Genomic DNA, 24,468 nt, shown 5'->3' with positions numbered 1-24,468 from the left:
ATTAATTTAATCAGTAGGGCCCCTCACAACAGTGAGACTGAGTGCGGGTCCTTCAGGTCTTTTAGTATCTCAAAGATTGGGTGAGTGTATTAAATTGTTTTTATATATACACACAATAAAGTTTAATCGTTGACCTTTAGACCATAACCTTTAGTGAACATAGCACCCATAAATGTAAATATCTATATTGTGATATCTTATAGTTATGTGAATGAGTTTTCTGCTTGTTATATAAGAATAAAGGTTATGTTCTACTTAGCAGTGTAATGTTATCTTGTAGACCTTTTCTCCATGAATAATGAAATGTCCATCCTTGCATTTACATGTGATATATACAGTATATATTCTCAAACTTTCATATTTTAAAGGCATATTTATTTGCCCTTTTTTAGTTAAATCGAAAAGAATATTATTAGAACAAAATGTACAAAGACTGAGAAATGTGAAAAGACATGTTATTGAAATGACAAAATGCATTTCTGCATATTAAAATACATACAAAATACAAATATTTATATATACTGTAGTAAAAACAAATAACTACAAACCAGCAATAAGAAATGTATAAAACAATATAATTCTTGTTTCCAAATCAGAGGGGCGTTCAAGCCAAGGCTGGCAGCTATTTAACATAACTTATTACTTTTTTAAAAATGTATTGCTTTTACAACCATCAGCAAGGCGAAGTCGTACACTATGATGTATACCTCGGTGTGTTTTTGGACTCGTGTATTAACATAACTTTAGAAACAGTGACAAATATAAGCAGCAATATTCTGTGTGACATGTCATCCTTCTGTTTGACTCCACACTTAAACTTCTGTAAAAAAGATTGCCACTGTAATAGGAGCTGATAGCTAAATATGCATTGAGATGTACATAATAATGTTTCCCACAAAAGAGCAACTAAGGAGGAATCCATTCAAAGACCTAATGTACTCATCAGTTTGACATATATCACAACTGATATATTTGAAAGAGCATTGTAGCGTATTAGCCAGTGATAGATGCAACGCAGAGATTAGATTTGCTATATCATTGGCTAATTAGGCATTCCACTGTTTTAACATTCCAAGATTTCTTATTGTCAGGGACATGCGTGAAGTGGTACTGCAGACGTACAACGTGACGCACTTCAATCTTCCTTTTTTTGTTAGATAGATGAAAGCAATGTAATAGATACACAAACTAACATGTCTGTGGAATATCAACCATGTGTTTGAGAACTTATCTTCACATTGTGGCCATAATGTCTCTGCTGGTTGTATGACTGCTAATTGTCTCAAACCAATGATCTGAGCAAGCCTTGAAGTTATGGATACCATAAAACAATAATTCCAAATACAAAGTCTTGGGGTGTGACACAGATGTCCCACGTCGGCTCCCAAGAAGTTATGACTTCACAATACTTGGTGGCATGATGATCTGCTGACTTGGAACAAGTGCAAGCATTGAGCAATGTTATGAGGTCTGTTATGCTGGGGGTCTCATGCCTTGGCCCACAAGTCTTTTATGCTTGTCCAAAATGAATATTATAATTCTTTAAGTGTCACTTGAATATTCCCATCTATGTCTGTAATGTCAAGCAGGAAAGCCATGTGGTTGCTGTAATGCTGGATGATGTTGTTATCCATATTGACTAGGATCCTAAATGAAGAAATAAACATGCAATGTTAATATAATAAATTAAAGCTGTGTAGAACTTACTGACATTAGTCATAGAGATGGAGCCATGGTGATCCCAAATGCTTTTGTCATCTATTTACCCTTAATCTAAATAACCTTAGAATTTATCATATCAATGTGAGGGCAATATAGCTAACTTATCATATCAATATGAAGGCATTATAGCCACCTTAGGATACTGCCACACCTTTTGTATTTCAGAGCTAAATAGTATACCTAGAATAAATAATATGTTTATTCCACCCTTACTCTGTAGATGTGTTTTACCTACTGTAGCCTTGGGAGAAAGCAGATTTGCATACAAGGTTTGGGCAGTTCAGGAGCGAGAGATTATGTAATTTTTTTGCAAAGCAGCAGAAATTCTCTTCGGAGCTAATGCAGAATTAAACACAAGTCTGTTTACGGAATTGTTTACACTGCGCTTGATCTGGAACTAAGTATACACCAATACGGGCAAATACTACAAATGACGAGATGCAACTGGGCAAATGTAAAGTTAAATGAGGGGATATATGTGCAGAGTTGAGCATATGTCCAACTACACCTGTTTTTAAGATTATCTTTTGCACTAAGAATAGGGTTGGTAGTACAAGTGTTCAACTGTGCATCAGCCCCCATTAGGTGTAATCATACACGTCATGCTTAATAATATAAACTTGTTATCTTATATAAGCAGAACTTGCACAATGTCTTTGAGCTACATGGTAGCTACAGTATATTATATGTCTTGTGAAGAAGGAAGGGGGATATCTATTCAAACGTTATGATATAATGAAACGTTATGGTAAAACCGAATAATACATTTAACTTTACATATAATCTATACAAAATAATTTGGGGGCTTTTACCTTCATTTTCCATATAATTAAAATTGGTATTGAGCATTTCATGTGCTGATGATGTACTTTGGATGCATGACACTCTCAATAAGACTATTGTGTAACACAAGGATCTATCCAGTTTCATCTTATGGGCAAGGAGATCTCTGGCTTGTGTCCAGCAACAACATTGCCGTAGCTGTTCTTACAAAGTCAGCGAGCTTATAAAGCTGATTATATCTATCTTTCTGTCTTCAACAAACTTTCATGTTGTTTTTTTTAATTCTTTATTTCCTGGAGTTGCTGCTTAAGTAAATATATTTCTAGATTTCTATTGCTGACAAAAGATCAAAAGAAAGGACACTTGTCTGTCCCAGCTCTTCACTGTATCACATAAACCCAAAACCACATCATATTTGTGTTTGTTCATTGGACACTTTGAAAGTTAATACAGTATATATCTGCTGGTTTGCTAGTGAGTAATTACAAGTCACTAAGATAATATATTCCGGAGGGTAAAGCCGGGTACACACTGACATATACATTGGCCGATCAATTGATCGGCCAATATATCTGCTGCACATCGGCCAGTCTGTACCCGCGATGTGTCGGTGAACGTCGTCATATCGCATTGGCTGCGCTGCACAGCCGATGGACAGATATGTCTGCACATATGTCTGTCCATCGGCGGGTGTGTACGGGCGGTTGGCAGACCGCCCATACACACACAGCAGCAGCTGCGAGGAGGAGGGCGTGTTCCGCCCCCCGACCCGCCCACCGGCCGCCGGGACCCGAGGGCACAAGCAGATGATGGGCATTCAGTGTGTATGAATGACCATCATCTGCAGATATATCTGTCAGGTGTGTACCAAAAGATTCCCAGAGAAAGCAAAACACTTGTCAGCATGATACAAGCATCATAAGGGTTAAACATTATTAAGACTTCTCGTGACACAAACATAACCTCTGATTTTTAAACATAAATAACTAATAAGCCAAAACACAGGCATTACCATATATCAGTTTATATTCATTTATAGAATTAATGTTTGTGAGTTTCTACCTGTCCTGACCTACATGAAAGGCTTTGTCTTAGACATAACCATAAAAAGCAAACCGAAGTAATAAGCTGATATCTATATTGTTATATAGTAATTGGGGAGATAGCTGGGTACACACTGGCAGATATATTGGCTGACAATTGATTGGCCAATAAATCAGGTGCCCGTCGGCCAGTGTGTACCAACGATATGTCTGTGACATCATTTATAGACATATCGCATCGGCTCTGCTGCACAGCCGAGGGCAGATATATTTGCAGATATAGCTCCTCATGATGCTGTGTGTACAGGCGGTCGGCTATCCGCCCGTACACTAGCAACAGTTACTGTGGGGAGGGTGGCACGACGCAACCCCCGGCCAGCGGGACCCGCGACCAGATGATGGTTGATCAGTGTGTATGAACAACCATCATCTGCAGATATATCTTTTAATAGTGTACCCAGCTTTACAGGGGCACCTGTTAACCTGCGAGCCACAATAATACAGACTGTAACATTAACATAAGCTTCATAATCTATATATGATGACAGAATAATAGACAGATATTTTTCAGGAGCCGTACCCTCGTTTGCATTTCTTGTAGACTCTGCAGATCCTTACTTCTGGTAAACCATATTTCTCTGAGATCTGTGGAATATGTTCATGTTAGTTTAAAGCAGAAAAACCTATAATGTAATATATAAAGCATGCTGAAGCTAACATATAAATTTAACCTGCTTTTATTAAAAAACACTATGTAGACAAAAGTGATTGGACACTGACAGCACATAGATTAAGGAGATTTTATTGACGTCAGTACTTTGTAGGTCTACCACGTGCAGTGATTACTGCAGACACCCTTCTTGGCAAGCAGGCGGTATGTTTTGCCATTCCGCCTTAAGTACAGTGACCATCTGTGACACTGAAGATGGTTGAGTCGGCCTAGAACGCACCCGCCCAGAAGTTCTCAATGGGGTTAAGATCTGGACTCTGAGCTGGCCAGTCCATCCGGGTTACTGAATTATCTGTATACCAGTCCAGCGTCGGAAACATGACAGGTGGCATTATCGTCCTGATAAAAACATTTATTTGTGCACCCTTACGGGGCCCCCTCCTCTCTCCCCGGTGACCGGCAGCCGACTGACGTGGCTTACCAGCCACCGGAGCATTAGTCTACTGCGCATGCACAGAACACTGGAAAAATGGCCGCAGCGGCCATTTTCCGGTGTTGTGAGCAGCGCTGACAACCGACGCGGGACCACGGACGCGGAAGCTTAAAATAATATGGGTGCAGGGTGTGCGGTGCAGGGCCCCCCTGGACCCAGGGGCCGTGTGCCTCACACACACTGCACCCATTATAGATACGCCACTGGTATGCATGGTATGCATTGTGCTTGCGCGGGGGGGTCCAATCACTTTTATATATATGTGTCTGCTGTCACAAGCAGTTACATATAGTTCAGCGAACATAGAGGAAGAATGTACACACATAAGGAAGAAGAATATTCGGAACATGTGACCTCATGCATGCTGATCATGTTATGCTACATGGTTTTGTTTGTTTTAACATCAATTAATAACATGAATCCTTGCTGAAGCATAACAAGAGCAAGTAACACTATTTGAGATATTATCACTAACAGCGAATGTGAACTGTACAAAGGTAGTGATGATTGAATGGATGATATATGGTTTATATGAACTTATAATCAAACTTACCGCTTTCCTCAAGCCCGGGAGATCTGGTGTTTTTAGCATAAGGGCATCGAAAACTTCTTCTGCTTCCCTTCGTACATACAACAACACTACGGAAAAACAACACAAGTTACAAAAAGTCTAGAATAGCGTATGAAAGAATAAGGAGTAAATGTGAGCAAGAATATTCCAATCCTTGAGCTGACATATTTATCATTTATGTCAATTATTGATGCAGTCTTGTGTGGTACCGTGTATTAATTACGCAAATATACCTGAATGCTCTCACATAGTCATAAGCAAAACTAGTCCACAAAATTTTCACCTTGTTCCACATTTGTCATGTGTTGCCTGAAATATTAGGCTTTAAATATTACCAGCCCTACCCCATCTGCATCACACAGTGGAATAAATTTATGGTCATCAGCCTAGCTTTACTTTTATTTCAGCTCTATTGCTAAATGTAAATGTATGATAGCAGTGTGGAATGACATTCTATAGAATAGTGAGACAAAAGTGGTACTCATAGGGAGACATGTATCAAGCCTTGGAGAGACATTAAGTACCAACCAATCAGCTACTAACTACCATTTTACAGGCTATGGGCGGGATGTACTAAGCATAGCATCAGCTGTGCGGTACATCCCTCCTCATTACCTCGGTATGTACCAAGAACATCGCAAAGGACAGCTCTCCTGACAAGAGCTGTCCTTTGCGATGGCCCCGGACAGAGTGACTTCCGGATTTAACATCCAGAAGTCACTCTGGCGTCCTTCTGTGCATGTGGTTGGATCCCTCCCAGCCTGGAGAGCCCCAATAAGAAGCACGTAAGTGGCATTACCCATCGGGACAAAGCTTAGTACATTTGGGGAATGCAGTAAAACCCCCGAAAACTGCATTTTTCGGGGTTTTTACCACATTTTCCCCATCAGTACATCCTGGCCTATGTTTGAAAAATGACAGTTAGAAGCTGAATGATTTGTACTTTGTCTCTCTCCACTTTATCTTTCTGCGAGGTTTGATACTTCGCCCCCAAGGTCTGTATCACTGGAAATTTGGATGGACTGCTTAACTGCAAGAGTAAATTAGCCTGAAATTTGTCTGTAACGTTGCTCATCTCTACTTTAGTTGCAGAGAACTTTATACCTCGTTGACAGTCTTCAGTTGCCTGTTGCTTGGAAGGTGGAACCTCAAAGGTGTCTGTGAAGGACGGACAGCTTCTCTTCAGTGCTAACCTGTGCATAAAAATGTAGCCATGAGCCACTAAACACATACCTCATATGCACATAATGGTAATGCAGTCTTTCTATAGAAAGCCTTTACCCATAACCAGTAAAAACAACATCTAACCATTCTCATCAGTCACATGTATTATCTTTTGTTATTTTGATTTTTCCCAAGGAGGATAAGCAATGTCTTGTTCTCTGATATTGCAAAATTTCAGTAAATCAGAGGCCAAAAAGTCCCACAGTACATCATAAACTTGGGATAATAATAAGTCTCTGACATACAGTAATAAAAAGGTGCTAGTACATACAACCTATAATTTTTTTATTTCAGTTATAATTTGTCCAGATTATTAATTAATCTATTTTGATGTTGTTAGTTTGATGTAATATTCTATGTCCTACTACAGGTTGAGTCTCCTGTATCCAAATATTGCGAAATATAGTATATTCCGAAATATGGAATTTTTTTGGCTTGACTGAGATAATGAAACCTTTGATTTTTGATGGTTCAATGTACAAAAACTTTGTCTAAGGCACAAATTATTAAATATAATGTATAACATTACCTTCAGGCTGTCTGTATAAGGTGTATATGAAACATAACTGAAATTTATCTATATACACAAACTTTGTTTGGGTCACAAAATGATTGAAAATATTGTATAAAATGACCTGCAGGCTGTGTATAAGGTGTATATAACACATAAATGCATTCTGTGTGCATATTTGGGTCACATTGCCAAGATATTTCATTATGATATGCAAATATTCCAAAATATGGAATATTCCGTTATCCAAAATACCACTGGTCCCAAGCATTTTGGATATCGGAGACTCAACCTGTATGTCCCCATTGCTGCATTATACTGTAAGATATCTTTACCTGTCGTTATTATCTTGAATTGCGGCAAGAACCTAGAATCAATAGATAAGGAAAGGAGTTATAGCAACTGTAAAACAACTTCACAATTATATATCACATTCTCTAGTGCTTCCATGCTGTCTGCATTTAAAATGACAGCAATTGTATCCTGCCCATAACTCTTCTAGGTTAATCCCACACTGAAAGATTTGTTTGACTTGTTGAATTCCTGCAGCTACTATTGACTTAGAATATGGTTTGACATAAGTGGTCAACACTGTTAGCATAATAGAGATGGGACTAATTCTGAGTTGGACACAATTAGTGAGTTTTAGCGTACAGCACATGCGTAGAAGGAGATTTACAAATGTTTAGGTATCTCTGGCTGATACATTGGGGCATATTCAATTAGGGGCGAGAATAGCAAAAATCCTGCATCAGCGGGGTTTTCCTGCAGGTCCTGGATTTTTGCTATTTATTTCGGTGCAGGGTTTTGATGATTTTTTTGATGGCCGTGAGGTTTTTTGTGTGCACCTCTAGAGCACGATCAATATTTCCTAGACCACAATTTTAGGAAAAATGGTCGGGAAATGTTCTGGGACCCCTGCAGCACCCTTTTTAATGACTAATTAAGCAATTGGAAGTTTACAATTAGCTTAATTAGTCAGTAATACTCACCTTCTGAAGTGCTGTCTTCTGCATCCATCGTCGGGACCCTGTCTCCTGCAGCAACGGTGAGTATGTCAGTGTGTGTGAGTGTTTGTGAGTGTTGATAAGTGAGAGTGTGTGTGCATGAGTGTGTGTGTGTGACCCCCAGGATGTGTGTGTGTCCAGTGTAAGTATGCCCCCCGTAATGGGTGCAGGGAGAACTACATCTCCCAGCAGCCCTTGTGCCTCCCTGCAGCCCCTAGAGCCTCCCAGCAGCCCCCTCCCCAGTGAGAAAATTGGGGGGAGAGGCCACTGGGAGCCGTAGAGACCACCGGAGACCCCTGGGCAGGTAAGTGTAATTTTTTTTTATTTGTTTTTTTTACGCGTCTCAGGGTTTTCAGCTCTGAAAATCCCACGACCACTTTTTTTTATTGGATACCACGGGTATCGGGAGCGCACATACCAACAGTAATCCAAAATTAAGTGCGAGGAGAGCAAGGTTTTTTTCCTCGTTAACGTTGCGCCAAATTGAATATGCCCCTTAGTCTGACAGATCTTGGCCAGATCTGTCTTTGCGTGAAATGGGCTTTTCGGGGCCTTTTTTGACTTAGGTATTAGAGATGTGCGGTTCGGTTCTCCTGAAAAGCAAACACACCCGAATTTGGGGGTTCCGAGTCGAATTGAGTCCTGGTTCAGACCACTTTTGGGGTTCCGAGTATATCGGTGTCCCGGCTCTTTGGATTGCATGTAAGCAGGTCCAAATTATATGATTTTAGCTTTTTTTAAATCAATTTTAAAGCAATCCAAATCTGAATCTGCACAAAAACATTTGAGGGTGGTTTTGCCAAAACCAAAACCATAACATTTCTGGATGGTTTTACCAAAACCAAAACACGGGGATCTGTGCACATCTCTACTAGTTATATTACGCATGATGGTAAGTTAATAGATCTGTTATAGCCATTGTTCTATATATTAAGCAGTATAGTTAAACCATGTACTTACAACTCCACATCTTTGGAGATTGGAAAAATGGATGTTTGGGATAAACAACACTGGCTGACTTTCCATATCTGTCACTGGTCTCAAGTAAGTGATGTCTGTTCCTCTGTATCCTGGAAGCACGGATGATTTTGTATCTACAAAGAGAGGCAGTCATGAGAAAGACAATCATTTTATGACCTAATCGATATATCAGCCACGTCCTGTAACAGAATAAGTTGTGTTGAAGTCTCAGTACCGTGAGAAACTTTGGACAGAAATTTGAAATTCATATATACGTAAAAAAAAGCAACAATGGTGACTCAGGACTTGAGAATATAGGATTTATACGGATTTTAGAGATAAAAAGAGGAAAATATGCGTACTCCATATTTGGGTACTGAGTTTAGCCTGTTTTTCAGAGGAATTTAGCGATGTTTAGGAATACAAATTTTATAATTTTTCTACAATTTATAGTTTAGGATTTTGTGTTTCAAAATAGTTATAAATATATTTTTATCAAGATCTTGTCTCCAGGAATTCCGTGTAGATACAGTAGACAAGGCAGAGGAGCAGGCTAATGGGCAAGTTAATGTTCTGGGAGTAAAAAGCAGAAGATATATACCTTTGTTGGCATCCGCACATTTTCCTTTCCTTCTAAACTGCTTGCGCTCTTCATCACGCATCTTACGTTCCGCACCCTGGAAAATGATGACAGCTCAGTTCTTCTGACGTGTGTGATAGTCAAACATTTATAGTATTTTGTAGTCAGCCTATGTACACATAGTGGTACTGAATTTAACAACCATTACATGTTTCTGTTAGTGGCAGTCATACCTTATCACAGAATATTTTGATCTGGCAGAAAGCCCGGTGAATGAGTCTCTTCACCCCAGTGTCATAGTCATAAGTGTCAATCTGGAGATTTAAAGGCACGCCCTTCACTCCTTTCTGAGAAGAGAAATCTGTGCTCAGGCAGTTGATGCCAATAAATATCTGAAGCCAAATGGAGAAAGACATGTTAATGCAATTCTACATTAACTATTATAATTATAATAATGTAATAAACAAGACATCATTTTGCTGTTTGCTTGCCAGGTGTTTTAATTATAAACTTCACAGTGATACCGAAAAATGTTATATGTACCGTAACCCAAATTTAGCATTTCTGCCCAGCTCTTCACTTATGATCATTCTTACACAACTGTCACATGTATTACATGGAAACGTCGTGTGACAGGCCATTTCTCCTGTCTTGTTGCTAAGTTGAGCTAAACTTTAAACACAGTGAATTTATCTGTCTCTATGCCAATGTTTCCAACTGTTTCCTCCCTTCGAGATAATCCCCACAGATCCTAACAACTCTTATTTGCCTCAGGCATCAAACCCACCCAGAGATAACCTTTTCTATTCACGGGAACGAAGATTGTATCGAACAAACGTTTTTTTACTTCGCCAAATAACTGTCTCCAGACGATAGCTACAGATTCCATCCATGATATTCTGTTTTACAGATACATTTTGCTTCATAAGGTATCCGGTCAGGTGGTCGACATTCAGAAGGTCAGCATTCAAAATGTCAACCTTCTGTCGATCATGAGAATGTTAAAATATGTTTTTTACTTATTTTTAGGGTTAGGGTGTTAGGTTTAGAATCAGGCTTAGCGTTACCATGAGATTTAGGGTTAGGCTAAAATAAGCAAAAAACCATATGTCAATATTCTGGTGTCAACATGTTAAATGTACAGGTTGACATTTGAACCATGTCGACATTGCTGTATGTCGATATATATCGGTTGTTGACATAAAGTAATGATGACATTCTGACTATCGACACTCAGAACCTGTCGACCTTCTTAATGTGGACTATTCATACCACAGATGTTTCATAGACACAGTGATATGGTATGTGTGTGCTTACTGGGTTTATCCAGATTGGTTTCTCAAAGCTGTTGCTATGGGAACAGGAGTAGCTCTGTAGTTTAGAACTTGGTACTTTTACTAAACTGTATATATTTATGTGCTATTGTCTTCCAAATTTAGGTTTATTTTGTCATTTACAGAATTGTATGCACAAACAAATAAACTTTCTGTATAACACAAAGCAATATAAAGTCTACTACGGTAATAGTATTTTACTACTAGTACTTGGTCAAATTAACTGTGCAGTACACAGTGGGGAAATATCTCTAATATAAGACTTTTAAAGAGATGTATGTATGACATTATTGTATACTGTAGTGTCCTAAATACTATACTATATACTGTAGTGTCCTATTTTGATCAATGGTGTTTGTGACAACTAATAGGTTACTAGGTGCTTATTCTATAGAACAATGGTTTGTGTTTGTTAGGACATGTAAGCATCAATAAGTGACAAGCATTGATTGTAAACTTGCAGAAATTAAACTGTTGTTTTCTGCCTATATGGATTTTGCAGATGGATATCCTGCTGATATATATTACCTATACATACCTTAGCTTCTTCATTGATGTTCCACACAAATGACAATGCGTTATATGCTACTTCCTCAATGCTCTCCACTGTGTTGCAGTTTTCTTTGTAGTCAGCTGAAGGAGAGTAAATATAACAAAAGTTCATCCCATGCACAGTCATAAAAAACATACAGGGGGAACAATACAAATGTAATCAATTCAAAAATAAATGCAACAGGTTTCTGAAATATAGCAATTAACTTACCAACATCAATGACCCTCTGCTTTGCAGTTGGCTGTCTGGAGTGCCAATGTTTCCAGCGTTTCAGCTGCTCTTCTGGGTTTTTCTCATTGTCAAAGACCACCATTACAACAGTCTACACACAGAAGAAATGACGAAGTAAACTAATCAGAGCTGTCAGAGCAGTCACATGAAAAAATTATGAACAACATAATGAACTACACAACATATAACTTTCTCCAAAGAACAAACATTAAGGGGGAGATGTACTAAGCCTTGACGAGTAATAAAGCTCCTAACTGCCATGTTACAGGCTGTGCTTGAAAAATGACAGTCAGGAGATGATTGGTTGGTACTTTATCTCTCTCAGCTGTATCATACTTGCCTACTTTTCTTTTTTCTCCCCGGGAGAAGCCCGGGTAAGAGAAGCAGGAGGGTGGCAATGGGGGGTGGGGCCTGATGATTTGCATCATTAAGCCCCACCCCATCACAGTAAATTGCTGCGATTGGCTCAAATTTAAATAGGGGGCAGGGCCAAATTACGCAATTCATGAAGAATCACGTCATTAATCCCCGCCCCCTACACGGAGACCCGCGATCGCCACAGAAATGCTCAATAAATGCGGGAGAAATGCCTACCCTACCAGGGGTGCGGGGGGGTTACCCGAAAAATCGGGAGCCTCCCGCGAATTCCGGGAGGGTATGCATGTATGCACTGTATCACTCTCCAAGGCTTAGTACAACTCCCCCTTAGAGTTGAGGGTCACTTTTTGCTGGAAAGTCCTCTCAGATCTGTTTTGTTGGACCAGGCAAGTCTGTTGCTGGGGCTAAACTGTTTTTTAACAGTTTTTTAAAACTGCAAAAATGTAAAACTATAGTGCAAATGTTCTTTTGCACAATTGTGCCTCATTTTACAGAACAGCCAAAGAATTTGTAGTTAAAGATGGTGGCACAAAGGTTTGCCCTGGTCATAGTGGGGATTAAGTACAGGAGGGCCCCAACTAGGATTAATTATATAAGTGGAGAGGAGATAGCAAAGGATGCATTTAGGCTATTCCCTGCTTTCCGGCCAGGCCCATAACTTTCTTTATCCCTGCAAAAGGTATTTTTCCTTATTTCTTATGTGCTAACTTGGGAATAATAATGTTAAAGAGGACACTGATGTGACGTTCTTACTGTGTCCTCCCTGCCAGATTTCCTGTGTATGTGCAGCTTGCTATTGCCAGTGTTTCCATACTGTGACAGATGGCCATGCATTTTGAAAGGCGATCACTCTAGCACATATAAAGAAGCATTGCGGCTTGATAAATTACCCATTCCCTGTAGTTAAATTCTCATTTTGTCAGGGTGAAATCTAACATGTTGGTAAGGATCTCTTTTGTGCTGGAATATTTATATACATTTCTTGTTAATGACTGAAAAGCTTTTAGTTTGTTAATTTTGTTTTTATCCTTAAAAGCACTGGCCGTATGTGAATACTGCACTTCCGTGTTCTTCCATATTCCCTAATGCTGCTTAAGTCTGCCATACACGATAGATGTGGAGGTGGCAAAAATAAATGTTAGATTTATCGAGAGTTAAGACTCCAAATACCTAGCTATACCTCACTAGGACAACATTAATAGTTTGCACAGTACACATTACAACTGATTTATAGTCATCAGTCGTCTTTATGGACTGGCTTAACATCTTTAAAAGGGGCATTTACAAAGCCTGAAAAGGAGGTAGTTTGTCAGGGGAGACACATCACTGTATGCAAACGCCACTTGTGGACTTGTTCTATTTGCCCTAGAGAATGAAGCTTGTATTCTCAATGACTCATGTCATTTTACAGACTTTCAGAAATAGATGCATTTGTTCCATTTCATAACTTCTTTTGTCTTGCAGTTTGTTTATTGTGTGGTCCTATTTATCAATGTCCACTATGTTTCTGCCTGAATATTATACCTTCACTGTGATTTAGGAGCACTGTTTAACTATTTCAAAGCCAATTGATGTTTTTCCTACTTATATACCTCATTTGAATGAATTACCAGGTTGTGCATTATTGAATCCCAAATTAATAACAAGGCATTTGATTATGCAGGAACATACCTTGACTTTATTGGAAGACAGTTGCAAACATTTCCTATTGTCTGTTGTTCGAAGGTTAACTCGATAAAATTGACCTTTGTTGAGATATGCCATTGGAGAGTCTCCAGACTTCACATGAATAGCTTTGGGGGATTCTAGGGTGTACTCAAAGTCACTGCAAAAATAACAAGGACAGCCATACAACATTAATGCATTCATTCATTATTGCAATTACATAAAAAATTTTTTTTTCCAAAAGGCGACATTTTCTGAAGAGATGACACAAGAGTGCGCCTTTTAGCTACAGTTATAGTGGATAGCCATTTTATCAGCTTAACAAATATGGAGTCTAGCAATTGAGTATGTATCAAAGACTGGAGAGAGACAAAGCACTAACCAATCAGCTTTTAACTTACATTTTACAAGCTGTGTTTGAAAAATGACAGTTAGGAGCTGATTCGTTAATACTTTCTCTCACAATTTTATCTCTCATCAAGATTTGATACATAGGCCCCTAAGAACTTAAATTTCCTCATGCCTTAGGGCTGTGACTATTTCCTGAGACTGTATTCTCATAAATATAAGGTCAGTCAACAAAATGGATGCTTCCACTCTGTGTAGGTGGCAGGTACAGTTTAATCGCCTTTGAAGTTTTGTGCTTCAATGAGACTTACCAGTTTGCTTCAGTAGGTAAGTAGTCTTCAGAACAGGTGGATTCTGCCTGATTCCTAAGTATATCGCCAAAAATAAGGGGCTGCAAAAGACAACATAAATGCTTTATTGAAGAGAACATCTGTAAATAAGATAACTACAGTAAAGTTGGTTATGCCATGAGCTATAGCTTAGTCAGTTTTAGTTATTGTTTGTACCTCTGGTGAGTCCTCCTTGAAGGTACTGTCAGGCTGCCATCTTTGTTGTGGTTGTGCCACATGCATTGGCTCAAAGAGACTATTTAATGGATTCTTCTCATAAACATCACATGGCGTTGTCAGGAAATCTTCATGTGTATCGCTAGATAATTTATTAGATATTGAGTGTAAAGTCAGTTTATTGGTGTTTGTGAAAGCTTCCAATGTTAGATAGCTGTTCTTTTTATGTGTATCTGAATATTCTTGAATGGAGGAGGTGTTATCAGATAGAAATTTCATAAGCTGTGTTGGGTTTTCAAAAGTTGAAATGTCTGGATCATATTCAATGCAATTCCTGTAGTAAATAAAAAAACATAAAAGATTAGGATACTGAATACTGGTGATTTCTCAATGATTTTAAGTAAGTACGGATATTGTAATAATAGTATTTTATATCTGTACAATATCAATGCAAATTTAGACTGTCGGGTTATTTGAAGAGGTGAGTAGATAAAGGTGTTATATAACGATTTTCTGAAAAATTACTATTTTCTGAAAAATGACTATTTAATGGATGGAGGTGTTATAACCTAGTGAACATAGTAACAATGTTATTTTAAAGGGATGTAGTCATGCGGCCGCCAGTCACAATCCCGACATCGGAATGCCAGCTGTGTCGAATGTGTCGAAATACAGGTGCCTATCATAATCCCGATGCCGGAAAGCAGAGGACGCCATCCCAAATGAAGGTAAGTCCAGGGTACCCTTAGCATTAGCCAAGGGGGGGAGGGTTAGGATTAGGTTTTGGGGGGGGATTAGGGAGAGGCACCCCTAGGGGGGAGGGATAGGCACCCCCAGGGAGAGGTTAGGGTTAGTAACCCTCTACGGGAGGGTTAGGTTTAGGGAGTGGTAAGGGGGGTTAGGCACCTCCGTGGGGTAGGTTAGGGTTAGGCACAAGGGGGGAGGTTAGGGTTAGGCACCACTAAGGGAGGGTTAGGGTTAGGGAGGAGGGGACAGGGGAGGGTTAGGGTACCTACCTGCCCCAGTCGGGATCTTGATCCTGTCGGGCATCCGCTGTCGGGATTTGAACCGGCGGCTAAACAGCAGTCGGCATTTCAAATTCAATCCCATTCCATTTTAAATATTAGTAGTCTATTTACTAATATATTTTGCAGTTAAAAGTGCTATGTCCAATTCATGTCAGTTTTTTTGGTGGATAATTTATCTTTAACTCTAAATATCTCAGTTTCCTCTAAATGTAACATAACACCTTCATCCACTCGCCTCTTCATTTATTTAAAATTAAACTCACCTTTTAACTTGCTCAAAGCGATCTGTTGATCCAGGTGGAATTATTCTTTTTTCTTTGGGCACCTAAGAAAAAGTTTAGATAGTATGAAGAATTATAATGTTATGGTAAAATAGCAGTATTCAATTAGGTTAGTCATTTAACAATCTGTAATGGTAATATAGATATAGAAATATTAGAAAGCTTCACTAGTCAGTGACAGACACAATGACCTTTGCCTCTCTGTGCTATTACCACCTCATACACCTGCCTTCAGGAAGTTTCCCACGTCTCCATCTGACCAGACTCATACCCAACCTCTGATCTTTTCAAGAGCTCCCCCAATATACTCACATTTTCACATTTAGATAACCTGACTCATACTAGATTGCCCCCTACTCCTGTTCCACTTGTCTATTCCTCTCCTCTCCTTCCGCAGCTATTATCTCTAAAAACTAATTCCCTTTCGCTTATTTCTCCCCACCCTTATCATCTCCATTTGCTTCCCCATCCCCTTGTTTTTTGGATTGGATTACTTTTCTTATAGTATTGTCATGCCTTTTCTATTGACTAGCTTATTGACTTTTACTGATGCTATTGTTTCTCTTGGCCCTGACTTATTAGAGTTTGTTCGGTTTTTATTTTGTTGATTGCACTGTGTCGCGTTATCTGTTATGCCTTACTAATAAACTATGGTGGTGATGGTGATTTAGAAGTTATCATACTATCGCCTTAATGTCATTTAATAAGAAAAAAAAACAATAACAAAGAAAATTCAGTACTTTTACCAGACCGGAGATGGAATAATACATGACGGTCTGATGCTTATAAATAGAAAGTAATGCAGCATAAAGTTTGTGTTATCTCAAACATAGATGTAATTTCTGTCTGGTCTGGTGTTAATGTGCATTGTTGTCAATGAAAATACATGAACAAACAAAATAATTACCCTATAGTAATCATAGAGAAAGCTCAATGCAGCAACTCCGTCGTCATCCCCGTTTGCTCTCATCATGGCTTTTGTAGCTACTGTCATAGGGTTATCCAAGTACTTAGACCATGCTTCATCATCGTTGGAGTAGGAATACTTCTGCAGATTAATGCTGTCGTTCTGTAGCAGCATGATTGGCCGGTAACTGGGGGCAACAAAAAGGATATCATTAATATGTATTCTGCACTTGTGGCATAAAAAAAGTCATACACTTTATATTAACTACAGCACTAATGAAGGTATAAAAGAGCAATACAGCTTCTGGTGGTAATTGTACCTCGGGTAACTTAAATAGTAGAGATGTGTGCGGACCTCTGTGTTTTGGTTTTGGCAAAACCACCCTTACATGTTATGGTTTTGGTTTTGGCATAACCCTCAAGTGTTTTTATTCGGTTTCAGTTTTGGATTTCGTTAAAATAGATAAACAGCTAAAATCATGTAATTTGGACCTGTTACATACAATCCAAAACAGGAGATCTGTTTTTTAGATCTCATGAGATCCAAATGTACAGGTAGCCCCAAACTAGGACTCAATTCTACTCGGAAACCCCAAAAGTGAACCCAAACAGGACTTGTTTCGACTTGGAACCCCAATGTCCGGGTGCGTTCGGTTGTCAGCAAAACCAAACCGCTCATCTCTATTAAATAGCTGATAATTATGTAGCAAATCACGGGAAAAACAAAAAAAAATATTACTGTAAAAGTCCATATTTTTTCTTGTATGTGTAATACCAATCACATTAATTAAAGTTCATTATTCACTATAGTTTGTTATAGTTGATTGAGATAATAAAGGCAAGGTGTTGCTGTAGGGTGGTGTTGTAAGTGACATCAATGTCCCTTTTCTACCAGAAGATATTTTTCTACATAAGAAAGTCACCCTGTAACAAAATGGATCCATGGCTATTAGGCCCTCATGTCTGCACTAAACATGATACCTAGGAGGAGAGCGTGGTTACCGCACACCTCCCAGTCAGACACTTGCTGATGTGGGTAACAGGCTATATTGTTACTAATTCTCCTCCTATGAGACCACAAGCTGTGCTTTCATGGTAAAGCAAACACATGTTGCTCATGGCTGCCAGCACAGCTCAGGGAGGTTACAGGTTCAATCAACTGGAAAGGCACCTGCCTATGTTATTTTAAATACCCACCTAGCTTCTATCCTCAATCATTTCTCTTTTCATATGTTCCTTATAGATTGTTCTAAAAAGTTGTCATTTCTTTACTTTTGGCCGCTCCTAACTTTCTGCTTTTGTTCTCCAAGAAACCATTATTTCCCCGTCCCTCCAGTATAATGCAGTGTATAAATATGTACACTGTACACATTGGCTATGGTTAAAACATTCTGGGAATCAAAATAGACTTTACTGTACGTTAGGTTGTATAGACAGCCCTTAAGTCAATGTATATTTCTGCCAGAATTATCTTGTTTTGTGGTATTTGTGTTCTAGGAACTTTAAATCTTCTAATTACATGCAATGCCTAAATAGTGCTAATTATAATACCATACTCAGCCAAGAGAAGGGAAACCTCGCATCACTGTGTACAAAACCATAACATTGTTTACTAATTCTTCTCTTTGTCATATTGGAGGAAATGTTCACGGGCTTAGTACATACCACTGCATGGAAGTACATCAGATATGTCAACTAGTCACAGCCAAATAACTTGTTTTCAAATATATATTTTTTTGTACAGATTTCGAAAATGTTAATCCTAAAATAAGAGTCAGAAAATTGCCAATGCACTGAAATTAACATAATTGCATTGAAGGAGGTCACAGTATGTGGTGAAGATCTCTTGGTTTGAGAGAGGGTTAACAATCATGTTTGTGTCTGAGGTCAACAAAGGTAGGTAATGAAGTCAGTGAGTGTTTGATAGACTAGCTGAAGGTGTGGGCTGGGTGCCGAGGGTGTGTGTTACCTGTAGCAAATTGTGTAGGTGGGCTAAGCTGCAGAAATGACAATTTTATGCACTGTTGGATTCAGACCTATCTTTGTTTTAGTTGATAAATAGACAAGCTATCCTTTGTTTACTGTTCTTTCTAACGAATGAATACTTACTGAAATGGTAAAGCTACACACATAACTCTTAACCATAGATCGTTAAAAAGATATTGGAGGATAAAGAGCAATAACACTGGTCTTTAGGTCAGTGAAAAGCATAACAAGCACAGCCCTGCAGATAATCACCATTGGTCCTCATCGTTACATATCAGGGTTATCCTTTCAGGAGCTCCCACATTTCTGTTGTAGAACTACACAACCCAGCATGCCTTGCAACATTTTTAGCATAGTCAAATAGCAAAACTGTGGCAGGGCATGCTGGGATGTGTAGTTCTACAACAGCTGCTGGGATGTGTAGTTCTACGACAGCTGGGATGGGGGGTGGGGGGGGGCTTTTTGCCCACCCCTTAGACCATAGAATCTGCCGTGGGCTTCTAATTCCATGCCATGTGCGGGCCATTTCCTAATACACTACACCAAGGCCAACAATGTCTCTGGGCAGTCACGAATTATACCACAAAAACATAACATAGAAGATTTTTCTGATTTTTCTGATTCCTTTTTTGGTGACGTTGCATCATGAGCTTCTTTACTAACTCAATGGTACAAGTTACGTGCTACACAATTATTTTGGTAGGATTGCTTATTACAATTTCTGTGTCCTATTAAAACATTGACCAAACACCCCATAGGTGACTGGAATTTGGTACACAGAAAGCCCATGGGGCCTGATTCTGAGTTGTATCTGTGTCTTATGCTAATGCCACAGGCGATTACTTTAAAACTGAGATACCCATTTGCAGAGCCTTGCATCTGTGATTATCCCTCCCTTAGCAGTTTCTCCATCTGAACATGGCGTCCTGTGTGAGCGGCTTTGCTGCTACCAGTGACATGTCGACAGCTCACCCGCGTCTGCCTGACCCCCCTTGTTACCTTCCTGGACCGCCCATTGAAAATCAAAATTGACTGAACCCAAATTCATTCTACATGAGCAGTGCTTAGAACATCAGCCAACTATGTGAACATCGGCATTGCATGTATTTAGCATGTTACTCAGAATCAGGCCCATGATGTGCAGAAAAATATGGACCCATCATTGGGTTTCCATTATGCAGCCCCCATTACTGCTCTCACGGAACGCTAGATCCAACTGTGCCTGCATTCTCACATCTGCTGCTGCTTGTTTTCCTAACTTTCTATACACCATTGTGATTTGCAAGCATATTACCCACTGAATTTACTATATATATATATATATATTTGTGCATGTATATATATAGATAGATAGTGTGAGTATATATATATATATATATATATATATATATATAAAATCTATTGAACAGGCCTAATTGAAAAATATTTTACTGTTTAAAATACAATTCTTCTAACATTTCATACAGTTGTTCATGACTTTGTACATGACCATTTGGTTTATTAATTTTCCCAGTTTCATCTATTTATAGTCTTTAAATATATCAGTCTACAACAAATATATTTTATTATATTGATGGTACAATTGCACCGTTTAGGTCATCATACAAACAGTACAACGAGATACAGTATGCTGACTATATGAAGCTTTTTCCAGAGGAAATTCATAGTAGTCCCTATATTATTGAAAATGTACCAATACTGACTTCCTCCATTAATTCTTTATCTTTATCTATCTTTTTGAGAAAAACTGCTTACATGAATGCACAGGTTATAGTTATGAGTTTGCATTGGCTATTCTCTTTGCATGAGTGTGTACATGAACAAGACTTCTATTCAGTTGCTTACAGAAGAGAATAAAATTTGCTTTCAGTACCCAGAATCAATGATACACTGCCAGGAACATGTCATTGCTATCTGCACTGGTTAAGGTCCAGAACTAGGGTTAGCGTTAGCTAACCATTGCTCTTGTCTTATCTAAAGCAATGATGGAGGAACATATTGAAAATAGAATACTATTCTTGCCAGAATAATAGAAGAAAACATAATATATAGATTGCTATTTCTCATATTTAAAATAAATTTTTACTACGCCACGAAAATCATATATATATATATATACATATATATATATATATATATATATATATATACTGGATTGCAGACACTTGAAATCACTTAAAAAGATCAACTTGTTGGTAGCCCATACAAATTGAGGCCTTTTGTGACCCTAAAAGACAGCCTTTTACCATAAAATTGTAATGAGCACATAATATACCATTCATATACCATTCATCTAATAAAAAGGAATGTGTTACACATTACCATAAAGCAACTATTAAGGGCACCAGAAGAATAATGATATGCATAGAATATAAAGGCGTTAATGTGGTTCCAGGAACATAAAGCAGTTCTGTTTATTAGCATATTAGCATATGACATGACAGAGCTTTCTTCTTTAGGTTGATTCTGCCTATGCAAATGAATGGAACTTCTATGATAATGAGCTCAGCTAACATATTCTATATGATGTTTAGGCCGAAACTACTGTACAGCAAGACTGAAACCTGGAATCAGACACACACACTTTTGTATTCCTGGTGCCAGGTTGTCTCAAACATATTAAAAAAACTTTTGTCTTTAAAAAAACAGTGTTTTGTATTGAACTCCCTAAAATCTTCAGAAACAGACGAGTTAATACCCCTCTAAAAGAGCCACACCAAAGAGTTTAATAGGTTCATGCATGTTTTTAAGAGACTTAATGGATTATCCTCTCTTTATTTTATTAGGATTTGTTTTATTGCTGGAATTCAAATAAATTTCCAGTTTAGTACGTACAGCTCCATATAAAAATTCTTTGAAACTCAGGTCATTCATTGAGCAATCCCTGTTATCACACACACATCTCAGCCACAGGCCTCTCCTGCTCTTTAGGCACCCCCATAATACACACAACCGATATTTCTACGATTCTCTGATTTTTAATAACAACGCACACAAAACTCTATGGTGTAAACTGTTGCTTAATCATATAAACAATGTTATGCACTTGAACCAGTAACAGAAACACAAACTGCTCATATCACTTCAGTGCTAGATGATTTGATATTATTAACCTATGTAATAATCAAATTGTGCCAATGCCACATACAGGTTATTTTTTTTTTTTAAGTAATTTGTCTGAACAAAAATACTAGTGTTTATAATCACACAAGCATGGTTATAAAGGAAAAACACCATAGCAATATTTATGTATCCCATCTCACAGTTGTTAAATTAGATTTTTTTTTTAATTAATGTTTAATGTCTCTTACAGGTGTAATAAATATGCACTGTTTCAATAGAAAAGTAGATATTTGTAGTACTAAAATTAATATATTATGCTTACAAATAGTCATCAATAGCTACTTTTAACCTTGAGTAAACAATAGAATAAAATTATATATTAAGTGGCATTTTGATTTGCCAAATAAAACAAGAGAAATAAAGTTCTATTTGATGAATACTCTCTCTTTGGTACTGTACATGTACAGTTGATCTGTTTGTACAACTGTGTCAGCTGAACAATAGAACGACAACAGCACAATCAAACAACAGTATGAAACAACTAGTGCCTAGGGATGTATTAAACTTATATTTGTAACCTTTTAAGAGCATATCTAAAACAATACCGATCACAATATATGCACCTAGGTTGTAGAACTGTACTATAATAAATAACGCACCAGCTGTATTAATATTACATAGGAATTACTTACTCAAGTTCATTGGACATTTTCTCCCAAGCTTCAGTGGCGATGATACACGTTCTTCAGACTCTTACTCTTCTAATTGTTGTTAAGCACAGACATTCCCTGTAGAGTGAGGTGTTAGATTTATGCGTGAGGATTTGTGTACAGGTATTTTTGCTGACAGGTGGGCTCTTGTGTGGCTCTGAATCTGATTGGCTGATGAAACAGGTGCCTTAAGACAGGCACACCTCAGCAGGTGCAGTACTTAACTCTCCGTAAGCCAGAGTAGACATATGAATGAACCATAACTATGCAAACACCTCCCCCAAGACAGGCAGAGGAAAAAAAAATGTCTTAAAGAAACTCAGACTTCAGGCGAAACTTAACCAAAACTGCAAACATGTCTTTACCTGCTGAAGACTTGTGGTTGTATGATAAAAAAGATTTAGCAATAGCTTAATTCTGCCACTCTACATGTCAGATCTATGAATGCGCTTTATAACATAACATGCCCAGATACTCAGTGTAACGCTGTTTCCTGATTCTGACATTTAGTTTCAAAGAAGGAATTTGTGCTTTAATTTAATTACCGCACCGCACACCCTGCACCCATAGTTTTAATACCAACCACATTGGCGCTATCAGCGCTTTAAAAATCGCCTGGAAAATGGGCGCCAATTAAATTTTCCTGGCTTTTTGCGCATGCGCAGTAGACTCTGGGCACTAGTCTGATGAAGCGCTGCGCTCAGTACGCTGACGGCCGCCAGAGAGAGAGCAGGGGGCCCCAAACAGAGACTCACAAGGGCCCCCTCCTCTTTTAATACGCCCTTGGTCAATGTGGATTTATTCTTCATAATTTCGTGTGGTTTATTTACATTTTTATCATTACTTTTCATTTATATTTTTAAACCACCAAACTGTAACATTTTCACCAGTATGTACATAAGATAATTATCCATTATTGTAAGTTACTGGGGCATCATGTCGTTACTAAACCAAATAGGTTTAGTAATGACATAAAGTGACATTTGTTTTGTTAGATTATTATTTTATATGTTATTCTTTGATCTTTATACCAGAGGTATCATAGTGTTTTTTAATACTGAATATTGAAATGTTGACATTACCACCAACTGATTATAACTAATGGAATTACTGCTCAGTAAGGGGCATTTACTAAAACTCTTTTGTGTAGTCACACACCTACTTTTGCTCAAGTGTGTCTAGTTTTATGGGAAACCCATGGATGTGTGAGCTAAGAAGTGATAGTAACAGAAGTGCTTTTCACACTGCACTACAGAAACAGTTTATTGTTATAGGACAGGACTATTTAATGGAAATAAGCCCTACTGGGGTCCTGGAGATCCGATACTGTCGCTGTATGGTTAGCGGGACACACTTTTCACCACAGGGGAAAGCAAACTTCTATAAACACTTCAACTAATGTAATAGAAACTGTCAGCTGCATAAGTGACACTTAATAAAGACAGTCCTGATGTCCCTTCACGTTCATTATTAATTTAGGGCATAAATGAGGCTAAAATAAGCAGAATTGTAAAATAAAAAAATTAATGTTAAGAAGAATAAGATTGTCCTCACAGTACTATAAGTAGGTTGGAATTTAATCTGGCCTTGTTACTGTTCCCTGCATGTCCATTCTCAAATTTAATTTTTTTTATTTGATCTAGATCTGATTACAAACTTTGTTGTTGTTAATGCTTAATTATGTAATTCATTTAAATAGATTTAAAAAAAATTGGTCATTAGGTCTTTGTAAAAAAAATATGTCATACTTTTAAGTGTACAGTACTTGCATGACTCACACATGACACAACAAAAATAGACACTAAGGGGGAGAGGCATCAAGCCTTGGAGAGAGATAAAGTACCAACCAATCAACTTCTAACTGTCATTTTACATCTCCCCCCATGCCTGGCAATTATATATATATATTTTGAGA

The 24,468-nt window shown here is 38.1% G+C and overlaps 1 protein-coding gene across 1 annotated transcript; it reads right to left on the bottom strand.

Moving 5' to 3' along the window:
* Positions 1–439: 439 nt before the first annotated feature.
* On the bottom strand, positions 440–22,626 carry GRHL3 (grainyhead like transcription factor 3). Its single transcript, XM_088462526.1, has 16 exons — positions 22,536–22,626; positions 16,796–16,982; positions 15,871–15,932; positions 14,580–14,913; positions 14,385–14,464; positions 13,732–13,885; positions 11,662–11,773; positions 11,437–11,531; positions 9,798–9,956; positions 9,586–9,661; positions 8,985–9,118; positions 7,353–7,384; positions 6,387–6,475; positions 5,265–5,350; positions 4,129–4,193; positions 440–1,647 (listed from the first exon to the last, which is right to left on the bottom strand). Exons 1-16 carry the CDS (start codon positions 22,550–22,552, stop codon positions 1,533–1,535), a joined length of 1,797 nt encoding a protein of 598 aa, XP_088318652.1. The 5' UTR covers positions 22,553–22,626; the 3' UTR covers positions 440–1,532.
* Between the last annotated feature and the right edge of the window lie 1,842 nt (positions 22,627–24,468).

The sequence above is a fragment of the Taudactylus pleione genome, unplaced genomic scaffold (assembly GCF_031769625.1).
Source record: "Taudactylus pleione unplaced genomic scaffold, aTauple2 ptg000007l, whole genome shotgun sequence".
In the NCBI taxonomy this organism is placed as follows: Eukaryota; Metazoa; Chordata; class Amphibia; order Anura; family Myobatrachidae; genus Taudactylus; species Taudactylus pleione.
This window is presented reverse-complemented; position numbering and strand designations above follow the sequence as displayed.